Source organism: Mirounga leonina, unplaced genomic scaffold, assembly GCF_011800145.1.
Source record: "Mirounga leonina isolate KUSES-001 unplaced genomic scaffold, KU_Mleo_1.0 Mir_101664, whole genome shotgun sequence".
NCBI classification, from domain to species: Eukaryota; Metazoa; Chordata; class Mammalia; order Carnivora; family Phocidae; genus Mirounga; species Mirounga leonina.
The window spans coordinates 11,711,067-11,723,554 of record NW_023270175.1 but is presented as its reverse complement, the minus strand read 5'-3'; the positions used below and the strand labels follow the sequence as shown (position 1 = coordinate 11,723,554).

Sequence of the window (12,488 nt, the reverse complement as noted above, 5' to 3'; positions counted from 1 at the left end):
TTTCTTTCTTTCTTTCTTTCTTTCTTTCTTTCTTTCTTTCTTTCTTTCTTTCTTTCTTTCTTTCTTTCTTTCTTTCTTTCTTTCTTTCCCAGGCTCCCATTCTAGTCCCTCCCCTTATCCCAGATCCTCTGTCCAAATAAGCGCACCATCTCTGGGGAGAGGACTGTTACTACTCCCTGAGCTGATGCAGCCGTCACTGCTCCTGGTCTCAAAGTCATTTTTAACTTGACTGAGAGCCTGCTGTGTTCCAAGTCCCATAAGGTACCCCAAGAGACAGGATGAAGGAAATATACAGTATGCAGTTCTTCCGAACAGCCAGCTCCACTCATACTTTTTAAAATAGCTTTTAATTTTCACGCAGGATTTGGGAATACAGATGTTGCATAAAGCAAGCCGCCCACCCTTAAGGGTACCTCACTCGTTTCTGGCTTTGATTATAAAGGTCACATTACAGAGGCCCTCTGTGTCAGTTAGTGGGCAATGTGCTAAAGTGGAAAGGCCTCTGTCCATTGAAACCAGCACAGTAACAAGTTTCTGTTTGGCTTCTTCAGGGATCTCTAGCTCTCTGGTTGCTAGAGGGGAGCCAAAATCTCTAAAGAATGGGGAAGGCTGTCTTTTCCAGCCTGGGCAAACCCTCGTTTCTTCAAGGCTACTTTCACAGAAACAAAATCAGTTACTTAGGAAGTCCTCCTGAGAAATCAATGCTGGTTGCAGGAGCTCTTCACATTAAATATATGAGATATTTAGAGTGAAAGGGGTGGGGAGAGATAAGTAAACAGAACTGAAGACAAACACGGCAAAAATATCAGTACAGGACTGCTCTCTGCCTTTGTGGAGCTTACGGAGATTAACGCCTGAGCCAAGCACGCCTAAGACACACAGCCCTATACTGGTGGGCATCTTGTCTCTATCTAGGACATATAGCACAGATTTCGAAATCACATCTGTAGTGTAAGGCTGCTAATAATACCCTGACACGGCATTCAGCCGGGCCCCTGGGGTGCCCAAGTTCTTTACAAAGGGCTTCCTTTTTAACCTTCAGGAAGCGTCTTTTCTTCCTTTGGAAGATGGGAAAGGGCAAGGGCCCTTGGTTCCATTTCATGGATAAGGAAACAAAGCCTCGCAGTAGATTAGCCGGAGCTGGAAAGAACCAAGTTCTCTTCTACATCCCATCGACTCTCAGGAGAGTTTTATACTTGATTTTTTTTTTTCTTTTCTTTTTTTTCCTGGAGGACACGCGAAGAGGGTTGGCCCAATCATCAGGGGAGGTGGTTGGAAGGAGACCGGGCAATGAGGACCTGAGGGCTCTCACTGGGACAGAATGGATGCCTTCAAAGAGGTAAATTCCGTGGGATGCGGGGGCCCACAGGGCTGAGTTGCCAGAGGGAACTGCCAGCCCACTGTTACCCTCTTCCTCCCCTTCCGCCTCATTCTGTTCTGCTACTGTTTTGAGGACTCAAAACCACCCTCTGGGCTGACCACGTAGTGATTCCAGCCCCATATCCTAATGGGGTCTGGAAGGATCGGTTGGGAGGGACTTTGCTGTCCTCCAAGATCAAGGACATTCCCCCTTCACCCTCAGTTTCCCTTGGCAACCCACAGTGGATTCTGGCGGCCATGGCTATTTCACTCTTTCCAAAGCTACCTGTGTTTTCATCCTGTTGCACCTCTTGGGGCTAATGAATGCCTTAGGTTTTCGATGTGCCATTCTTTTCGGCTTCCATAGCAGCAAGAGCCCTGACCTGGGAGTCCCACAGATCTAGGTTCAAATCCCACCTCTGCCACTGACTGGCTGGGTGGCTACAGGACATATTCATGCCTTGTCTGAGATTCAGTTTCTTCATCTGTAAAATGGGATTATGGATGCTTCCTCTTCCTGCCTTGCATGGCTGCTGTGAGAAGAAAATGAGATCCTTGACCTAAAAGCATCTTGACCAAAGCACAAACTGGGATGGTGCTGATGCAGAGTCGTATTTGCTTTAGCTGAATCTCCTTCTAGCTCTTAGGGGGGGCTGTTGGTTCTAGAATCCTCGGATCTGGTGAATGAGGCTGTGTTCCCTCTCTCCATCTCTGCATAATTTTATACACTCTGGTCACATCCCTTCCCAGCCTTCATCTTTCTAGACTGAAGAGTCTGCGTTTGTTTAATCTATCTTCATATGGCAGCCCCCTCTACCCTCCCCCATCCCCTTGATTATAGAGTGGCCCTTCTCTGGATCATCTCCAGCTCCATTATGTCACTCTGGAAGCACTAAGACCAAACCTGCACAAATGTGTGTGTGTGTGTGTGTGTGTGCGCGCGCGCGCGCGCGCGTGTGTATTCATCAACTCTGAACCTCTGACTCTGCCCCCTCCCCAATTATAAATCCTAGAGCAGGATGCTTGCCCAAGACCCTCTCTCCAAACTACAGAGAAGGCCGATTGGCCCCAGGCTGTAGCCTCCCCCTCTTTCTCTGCGCAGCCCTGGCCCCAAGGGGCTAAAACGGCTCCCTGTCTGGCTTGGGAGGCTGGGAGGTGGATAACTAGGATGGGGGGGCCGAGGGCGAGGGAGGGGGGGTCTTGCGCAAGCGCACGCCGCTGCTCGGACCGCCAATGCTGCTGCCTCCGAGGCAGAAGAGGAGGGAGGGAGAAGCGGGGAAGGGAAGGGAGGGGGGAGGCGGCCCTTGGACTGCAGCTCGCAGCCAGAGGCAGTCTCTCTCAGCTCTCGGAGGGACCGGGAGCGGCAGCCGCGGAGTAGGATGCTCTGCGGGGCGCCCTGAGCCGGGGCCGCGTGAAGCAGCTTCGGGGGCCGGGGCCACAGGGCAGCTTTCACCATGCATCAGTCCCTGACTCAGCAGCGGTCCAGCGACATGTCCCTGCCCGATTCCATGGGTAAGTCCCGCCCGCCCTTCCTAGGGGCGGCGGCAGCTAGGGGTGAGTGCGCTGCCCTCGGGACTACGAGCGCCCCGGCCGCCCCGGGAGCCAGGGGGCGGGAAGCGGGGCTAGGCAGGGGGTCCGCGCGCCCCAGCGTCTGGGTCGCCGACCAGAGCTCCAGGGGAGCAGCCCGGCGGGGGCGGGGGCGACGCGCGGAGCTGGGAGCGCCAAGCTTGCGTCGGAGTATCCGTGCCCCGGAGTGCGGGTGTGTGCGTGTTTGTGTGCGTGTGCCGACAGACTTGCAGCCGGTGGTAAATTCCAGCTGTCTGGGGATCAAAACACTTGCCTGCAACCTGCGCCTCCGCTTTCCATTCGACGCTCCCTCTTTGCAAAGTCCCCGTCACTTCTAAGAGCTCAAGACTAACGACAATTAGGAGAAGCAGAGTCCTCGCCCCCTCCCAACTCTGTCGAAGGTGCCCAGAAATTCAGAGCTGCAGTGGTGGGGGGGGCGGACTTGCTACTCGCTGATGGGGGGTTTGCGGAACCCTGGGGGCTGGGCGGGGGTGGGGGGAGAAGAGAGGAGGGGGTTGGCGGGAGGGGAATTCCTAAGGAATCACTCAAGACAGCCCAGCCCTGCTGTCTGCAGCAGCAGGATCAACATTCCTTGAATTTGATTCCTATTCTGCTCCAAAGGCACGGAATGTGCGTGAGTGTGAAAAAAAAAAAAAAAAGGGGGGGGGGGGGACGAGTGAGAGCGCTAGAAAGAAAGAGCGAGCGCGAGCCCGCGCATCTTCTGAAGTCGCGCTTTCTCTCTGGGGGTGGAATGGAGGGGGAGGAGGGGACCCACTAGCCTGATTTGGTTCAACACTTTTTCTCATCACATCTGGGGGACAGCTACCTCTAGGCACCAACTTGGCTGCCCCTCGAAGCTGCTTTTTGGTAGTTTGAAACAAAACACAAATCCAGTGCCCCTCAGCTGTTAGGCACCTTCCCAAGCCTTCTGATTTCACTGGGCAGAGAAATTAATTTGGAGCCCAGGAGAGCGGGAGGGGATTGTCAAACCATGATCCCACCTAATCTTAAAATTCGCCTCGGATACATTTTAACCAAATCGAATTATCTCTTGCCAACATACTTTACATTCTGCAAATTTCCTCCGTCCTGAATTCCTGCCATCCAATCTGCTTAGGTCTCCGATGAATTTGCGGGAACATCTCAAGAGGAGGGGGCGGGGAGAGGGTTGAACCCCCTATATGAGCTCCCTACTGCCTGCATCAGACTGGGTCTCAACAGAATTCGTTCACCGGAGGGGCCCCCAGAAAGCGTCATCTCCTAGATGGTGGGAAGATCCGTATTTTCAGTGGCTTTGCATATTCAGTATAAGAATTTGCTTTTTTATTTTTAAGGGTCTGGTGATTTGCAACGTGGTCCAAATGAGGCCAAGGGCTTGGGTCCGAATCCAGAACCCAGCAGTACCAGACTCCCCCAGCTGTCTAACACAAGCGCGCGCGCGCGCGCACACACACACACACACACACGCACACGCACACGCACGCGCGCACACATGAACACAGAATGCACTCCTCACCTTGGCCAGCTGTGGCGCCAGCCACATATAGGAACTCTGGCTCCCCGACGCGGGACTGTTGCGCCAGGGAGGTCTGGGTGCGAGAGTGCGAGGGCCCGCAGCGCGCATTCCCGCAGCGGGCCACAACCACCTGCGAAGCCGGCCTCCCGCGCCGGGCGGTCGGCCCGTGGGGGAGTGGGCAGGTTAGGGGCCCAGGGCTTTAAATGTTGCCCCTTGGCACACGGCTCTGTGGGTTGGGGAACGGGACATAAGAGAGTTCTTTCTTGGGCTCCCAGGGGCCCTCGGCCGATCTTACGTTTCTCGAAAGGTCTGCGCAACAAGAAGCCGAGCGGGCTTTGCCCAGACTCGACACTGCGGGAAAAGAATCATAGAGCCCTTAGAGACGCGCGAGCCTGCTCCACGCATCCCGCTTTGTAAAGTCCGCAGACCGAGGGCACTAGCAAATTCCTGAGTCGAGTGGTAATCCTGGGTTTCCACAGTTTGGACAGGGGAGTCTCCCCGGAGTTCCCTGGCTCGGGTCCCGCACAACCCAGGCCTGAATCAGCGTCTAGGCTATTTAGGAGCTACTCCCACTTAACTCAGCTCTGGCAACGCCACCTTCCCTTGCATGGCGGGGGAGGGGAAGTGGAGGTGGGGGTTAGTGTTTCAGCCCCCAAGGGGCAGCATTTCTGAGGGGATTCCCCCTACAGGCAAGACACAACCGCAGCCCAGACGATAACGTTTAAAACACACGGATACACACTGCACCAAGGTGCCGCACGCTACGTTTGCTGGCTGCCTGGGGATGAATGGTTAGTCCAAGGCTCGGAGCGGAGCGGGCGTTGGGCAATATGAAGATGGTAATTTGACCAGCGCCCCTACATCCCCCTGCCAGCAACCCCCTTCTCCCTTTTGGCAACACCGCCCCCAGGCGCCGGGGCACGTCTGCTACAGCGGGGCCCTCCTTCCCTCCCAAACAACACATTTGTAATTCACCAGTGGCCTTGGACGGCTCTGGTTAAAGAACTGCAAAAGGCGGGGGGGGGGGGGACACGGACATCAGCACCTTTAAGGAAATGTTTGGGAGATTGGCAGAGCCTTGAGGCACTTGTGTGGGCAGCCACCTGTTTCCACCCATGTACCAAGGCTGGGACTTTTCCCGGGACCCTCCCTGTGTGGCAAAGCTGACTCAGGTAAGCAAACCCTACTTGGTTCAAAAGATGAGCCCCCCAAATTAGCCAGTCATCAACAACATAGTGTACAGGACAGGCTACTGGACTGGGCCCCTGTCCTGGCCTCACTCTGATAGCGATGACATACCCTATAATCAAGGGGGTAATCAAGAACATGCACGAGGTAAAACATGAGTAAGCAGAGACAATCATCCCACCTTCTGGCAACCCACACCTTCATTCCCGTCAGCTACATAATCCTGGAACTGGATTTATCATAGGGCTTGGGTACCAGACCCACAATTACAACGGTAGTTGTGGCAGTTACAATTAATATGTGTATTGAGTAAGGTATATAGGAACTCTGGGACATGAAATAATGAGCGATTAGGGTACAATAGGCTTGGTAAGAAAAACGTTAGGAGGAGGTGAGTTTTGAGCAGGTTTTAGAGGAAGGGAGGGACTCAGATTCCAAGACCGCAGTGCAGGTGGGGGTTCTGCCCAAGGAGGAAGGGGGGGGACCAGGCTGTATCTGGAAGGGCGGAGACAGCAAATAATTGGGCGCTTCTAGAGCTGAGCATCCTGGTCGTCAGGAATCTGGGGTGGAGGTAGGGCACTGCAGAGAGGGAAGGCTGCAGTAGCTCTGTGGGGGGGCTGCTAGGGGCGGAAGGGGGGGCAGGCCAATGACGGGATTTCAGACTCTCCCACCGCTGATGGTTGCAAGGATGGTGGTTGTTGTTCAAACAGAAATATACTGGGCGCCAAGTAGACAGACCAGTGAGAGACATTGGGGTAGTGTGGTACTAGTTGACCAGAAGGCTTTTAGTTCTGGGGACCCTGATAGGTGTGCCCTATTTTTAAAAAAATCAACTCTACGAACCCAGCTTATATTTATTCATACAATTCCCCCCCCCCACGTCTTTTTGATTAGAAGAGAAGCAATTCTGATATGTTGCCTCTTGTTTATTCAACACGTACTGACTGCTCTCTAGGTATCAAACCCTGCGATAGGCACTGTTTTCAAGGACCTCCTGCTTTATTCAAGTACCTCCTGGTATGGGACGGAGGATTTTGGTAGGTTGACTAACTAAACAAAATTGGAATCTGATGTTCCTGTGTTCATGGGGACATCTAAGGCAGGCCCCAAATTGTACCTTAATAAGAATAGGGCTCCCTTCTAAAATGAAACAACCACCAGGAAAATGTCCTAAACAGACACAGTGAGCTACCTTTTAGTAGCCTGGACCACACATTCAGAGAACAGGTGTGTCTTGCTCTAAGTAGATGTGACTTTTAAGTTGAATTAACACTAAAGGTAAATGGAGAGGTGATTCTTCACTTTTTAAAAGCATTCGCCCCGGGGTTCCTTATGATGGTCAACTCCCCGGGTACAACTAGAAATTATTTCATCTTACACAATTACAGTCCTTATAGCGTAAAGAAGGGGGTGACTTGGGGGAGGGTGTCAGGGGACAGAGAAGAGATCTTCAACCTAGTGATGAGAGAGTTTTCTTAGGAATTTTCAAAGCAAATCCTGTCTGGAGGCAAGGCCCCTATAAATCTGTAAGATCTCTGCCCGGGTTTCTCAACTGACTGGATTTTCAATTCAGGTTCTAAAGCCAGGGGAAAAAAAATAGATTTTCAAATGACACCATGTGGTTTGCTGAGTCACTTTTCTGACCTAGCTCCTGTGCTTTTAAGAGCTAGAGTGATATTTGCAAAGGAGACCCGAGAGCTGTGAAGAGGATTTAAAGCCACTTGGCAGGGAAGGAACAAGCGAGCGATACCGAAAAAAATTAGAAAGACCATACACACACTCCCCCAATTTAGTCTCTAAAGTTGTATGTTTTCTGTGTGAGGTGTTGAGACACTTTCGGTGTCACAAAGATACCCTTGGTGTCTCCAGATGTTCCCTCACCGTCTTTTGCTAATTTGAGGCAGGGGAGGGCTAAGATGGGGTGAGTGACAGAGGAGAAGGCTGGTGGAATGGGAGGCGATGTTGGTAGGTTTATGTTAGAGCCCCTCTGTGGAACCAGCTCGCAGATTCACCTAGAAGCATCCATCATCAAATAGACTCTGGGACCCTGGCTTAGACGCTCGTTTAGGACCCCTCGAGATGCCCACGAAGGATAGCTAACCTTCAGGTGAACAGGAAATAAATCCTGGCCCCCCTCATCCCCCCCCCCTGCAGGCCGCCTCTCCCAGCCCTGCTCGAGGGGTTTCCACCAGTCAGCTTGGCATTTGCATCCCAAATAGCCGGCTCTCACGAAGGGCCCTGATGTCACAGGTGTCACTAGTGGGCCTTTATGCTCTTCTCAGTGGAGGCTGGACTCAGGCCCCACCGGAGAGGAGCCTCATCTCCCAGCTTTCCCTCCCTCTGCTCCCAGGGCGAGGTCTGGCGCTTTACAGTCTGTGGGTGCCTGTAAGGGCTCCAGCCACTTCGACATTTCCATGTGAAATAGTCTCAGGACGGGATCGCATTAGAAATGACCCTGATGAGTCATGCCCCTCACTTTGCAGGCTGACGTCAGGGGAGACCGCCAGCCCCTCCCACCTCCCCTGGAGCCCTTGGCAGGGCCCGCCTGGGGAAGACAAGGTGGATGGTGGAGCGAACCCAGGGTGGCACTCCGGGCGCTTTGGTCCACACCAGGAGGGCAGATTGCCTGGTGGCTGCGCGGCCAGCCACAGCCCTCCCCACCTGCCCCCCACCCGGCCTCTGGGTCTCCCTGGCTGTCCCCCCCCCCCCCCCCCCGCCTTCCCTCATCCCCTCTCCCCTCCCTCCCAGTGGTGCAGTCTGGGCTGCAGTGAGGCCTCTCAGAACGATGGGGCCCTGGGAGCAGATTCTAGTGGCCTCTTTAGGCCCATAAATGCCACTCAAGCCGCCTGGGTGGGCGACCCCATCATAAGGCTCCCCCGCCGCTTCATCCTTCTCACTAGAGAACTGGACTCTCCCGCCAGGCCCCCCGTTTGCTTCTGCCTGGTTTTTCCTGCTGAGAGCCCCTTCCCGGGGCCCGGAGAAATGCGGGAGAAATGCGGGCAGCGTGTGGAGCGGTTCTCGATTCCTTTAAAAAAAATTAAATTCAAAAGCGAGCCTAGATACCATTTTTCTATCTGACTTAATAAGCCTGTTTTCGAAAAAAATATTGGTTTGCACTATCATGTCCGATAAGCACTGAGTAGGAGAACAGGTTTCTTGTCATTTATATTTATGTCACCCTCACATAAGCCTAAATGTGTATAAGTTATAATCTTCCCCATCTGCCTCCCCCGATACATATCTTTGTGGACTAATGACCTCCAAACACTTACTTTATTACACACATTTGTTATGTGACAGATCTTGCCAACACACCATTTTAAAGTTTATACATGAGGTGGCAAATGTCAGAAATAAATGGGAAAAAAAAATCCCAGTACCTGGCTTGGTTGTGATATTTACACGGAAAATGAAATTTCCTATCTCCAGCTCATGAAAAAACCTTTCTCGGGAGCATATTGGCTTTAAAATATTTTCATTTAATACCTCCACACGCACACTTCCCATTTATCATATGCCTTATAATTTGGCCTAAAAAAACACTCTACTAAGTGGGTATGACACATCTTTTATAGAATGCCGAAAGCACAAAAATTTGTTTTTGTTTCGTTTTTATGTAACTGGTAAGATTTCTTCTGTTGTTCATTTTCCAACTGGAAATGTGGATTTTTTAATTGTAAATGCGGCACCTGATGACGGCAAAAAAACAAAACAAAACTGAAGCCCCATCCCTTCCCCGTAATTCCACTCCACAGAGGTAACCCCGGTGACCCGTTGGAGTGGGAAAGGAAGGCCTTCCTAATGATTTTTCCTTTAAGTCCATTCCTTCTCTGGCCGAAATGAGTAATTTCAGTTTCTCTCTGTGCTTTCAGGAGCCTTCAATCGAAGGAAACGAAACTCCATCTATGTCACCGTGACTTTGCTCATTGTGTCGGTGTTAATTCTCACGGTGGGCCTTGCTGCCACCACCAGGACCCAGAATGTGACTGTCGGAGGTTATTACCCGGGAGTTATTGTAAGTATAAAAGGCATGGGTAGGTCTCGGTGGCTGTCTGCCTACCGTCTTTCGGGTTCTACTCTGATGGTTTTCAATTCTGCTCGAGTTTCTAGTGTTTGCTCAGTTTTCCTCCTCGATGTTGCCCTGTATGTGTTGAGAGGGGCAACTCTGGGCCCATTAAGAAGAGTACTGGACTGAGAATCAGAAGAATCTGAGCTCTGTCCCTGATTAGCCTTGTCACCTCATTCTTTAGGACCTTGGTTTTCTGGTCTAGGAGATGTTACTAACTAGCATTGTTAACCTCAGGCTAAGGTCCTTTTCTCTCGAGGCATCTGCTCTCCTATAGATGATAGGGGTCACCTGATCTTCCCGGAAACCTGAGGACAGCTTGAAGCTCTATGACCGACAGCACTGATCTCCAAAGTAATCCTGCACTCCTATCAGGAAAGATATGTGGAATATTTACTTCTAGAATATGTGTACTTATTCATTTATAAGTTTTATGCATGTTCATAAAACATACAAAAATGGAAATCCAGAGATTAGATTAAAAACAATAATTTTTAATGCCTTCATACTAACACTAAAATTTCAAAGAATGATATACACTTCACATGAAGTCTGTCATGAAAGGTAATGGCTATAAATCCTTATTTGAAATAGCCCACTAGATAATTTTGAATGATTTTAGCCGACTTATCAGATATGATTAGATTATCATTGGCATCATTTAAAGATCTTTTTTTTAATTTGAGTATAGTTGACACACCGTATTACGTTACTTTCAGGTGTACAACATAGTGATTCAACATGTCTAGACATTATGCTGTGTTCACCCCAAGCGTAGCTGTCATCTGTCCCCATACAAGGTGGCATCGTTGTTTTTTAATGTCGATCCCACAACGTAGCCGACAAAAAACTCATCTCCGAGAGTTTTTTGAGAGAGAAGTGTCAACTCCGCCATTTTCTTGTGGCTCGCTTCTTCTGCTTACATCATTAGGGTCATCTTCAATTTGTGGTTTCCAAAGCCCTTGTCCATTTTGTAGGGACTGGCTTAGTTAAAACTAGATCACACAATCCGGGCACACATTCAATGCCCCACCATCAACATTAACCGGTTGCTGCTTGGATCTTGCCTTCCTCCCCAACAAAGACAGCCCACCTTGTCATCTCACACCGGGGGAGGGCACCAGTGACAGTCTGTTTATTGAATATGTGCAATGCTTAATTTCTTTCTTACTATTTTAGATAAACAATAAATAGGAAACAAGAGTTGGGATAGTTTCTTCCATAGATCAGTGGATTGCTTTAGCCATCCATCCCCATGGTGCATGCATTCCACTCTGGAAACCACTGAACTCTTGACATACAAAACCTCATTTTATATCAAATCGTCGTGTTGTATACTTTAAACACATACACTTTTATTTGCCATTTATACCTCAATAAATCTGGGGGAAAAAAAGAGAAGAAAAACAAAAAAACAAATATGAACCTCGTTCGGATCTACACACACTGCTCTTGAACCCGAAAGCCTAACTCTAGAGGTTGGATCATATATCTCTCTCAATCGTATGACTTCCCAATTATAATTTGTAATTAATTGTAGAGAGCAGGAAGGAAGTTTAGGATGATTTTTTTTTTTTTAAGTACAGCAAAGAGGTCAGATGTATTTATGTTGTTGGTTTTTTTCTTTTTTCTTTTCCCTTTTTATTTATTTATTTATTTATTTATTTATTTATTTATTTATTTATTTATTTGGAGAGGTGGGGTTGGAAAGAGGAGTCAAGGGAGAGGAAAGGATTAAAGATGGATGCCTTTGACAAGCCCGCACTGTGAGTGACCAAGCCTGACGGGGGTTGCCTAGGCCACGGGTTCCACAGTGAGCCTCCTCAACAGCCCTGGCTGGCCAGACTCATGCTGTACCTCCCACCTCCCGGGAGCTGAAGGCTGCCCAGGAAGTTCCTTCCCGGCTCTGGGGCTCTGGGGCGGGCAGGGCTCCCTCCAGCCAACGGCAGGTGTCCCACAGACACCGTTCGGTGCCCTCTGTTAAACATGTGATGTGAGAACTCACCCAGTCCACTTCCTGTGGTGAGGCAAGAAAACCATTTGTCAGCAGAATTGGGTTTTATTTTTAAACACAAGCAAGGGGGGTTGGTGGTGAGGAGGAAAGGGGAGGTAAGATTGCACTTTGGTGGCTTGGAAAGGCGATTTATAAGGTCTGTATGACTTTGCGTGCTTCAGGTAGCTGCATTTCGTAAAATATTTCTGACGGATGAGCAAATGCTCAAGCCAAGATTCAGAGTCTCCATGGGTGAGGATAAGGTATTTTCCATGTCGTTTAAGAATAGAGCTCCTCTTATTGTAGAATGATGACTATGAGCCTTCTCCATAGAATATGGGCCCGTGGGTGGCTAGGTTGGAATACATTAACAAAGGCAGGAGGGCTTGTGATTGTTGTTATTCGGGTACCTGATGTTCAGCTAGCCAGGAAGTTAAAGCAGTGGGGGCGTGTGTCTGTGTTTGCATTTCACTAAAAGCTAATATGGAAATGTTAAGAGGAGAACCATCCCTAAAGGACAGTGTGCCCCATGGCTTAACCTTTAAAAATGTGCTCTTGGAGTTCCTGTAGATTGTTTCTTTAAAAAGGGGTTTTAATTATCGAAAGTGAATGGGGAAGATGGCAGACTGAAAAGCGGAAAAATGCATTTGGGTTTAGAGGTCAGATCGCGGTGTAACAAATACAGTGACCCAGGCCTGAGAAATCCAGATTTATTCGGGAATGGGGTGCTTTTGCTAATCGAATCGTTTAGTTATTAGAGAGGTAGATACTATATAAATTCTAAGCCAATGGTTTCCCCG

General features: G+C 49.9%; 1 protein-coding gene across 1 annotated transcript in view; it reads left to right on the top strand.

Annotated features, from left to right (window-relative positions):
* The first annotated feature begins 2,813 nt into the window (after positions 1 to 2,813).
* TMEM255A (transmembrane protein 255A) overlaps positions 2,814 to 12,488 on the top strand; it is a 46,256-nt gene continuing 36,581 nt past the window's right edge. The window contains exons 1-2 of the mRNA XM_035005592.1: positions 2,814 to 2,871; positions 9,502 to 9,644. Of these exons, the coding sequence (XP_034861483.1) occupies positions 2,814 to 2,871; positions 9,502 to 9,644 (201 nt within the window). The remainder of the gene's footprint in view (positions 2,872 to 9,501; positions 9,645 to 12,488) is intronic.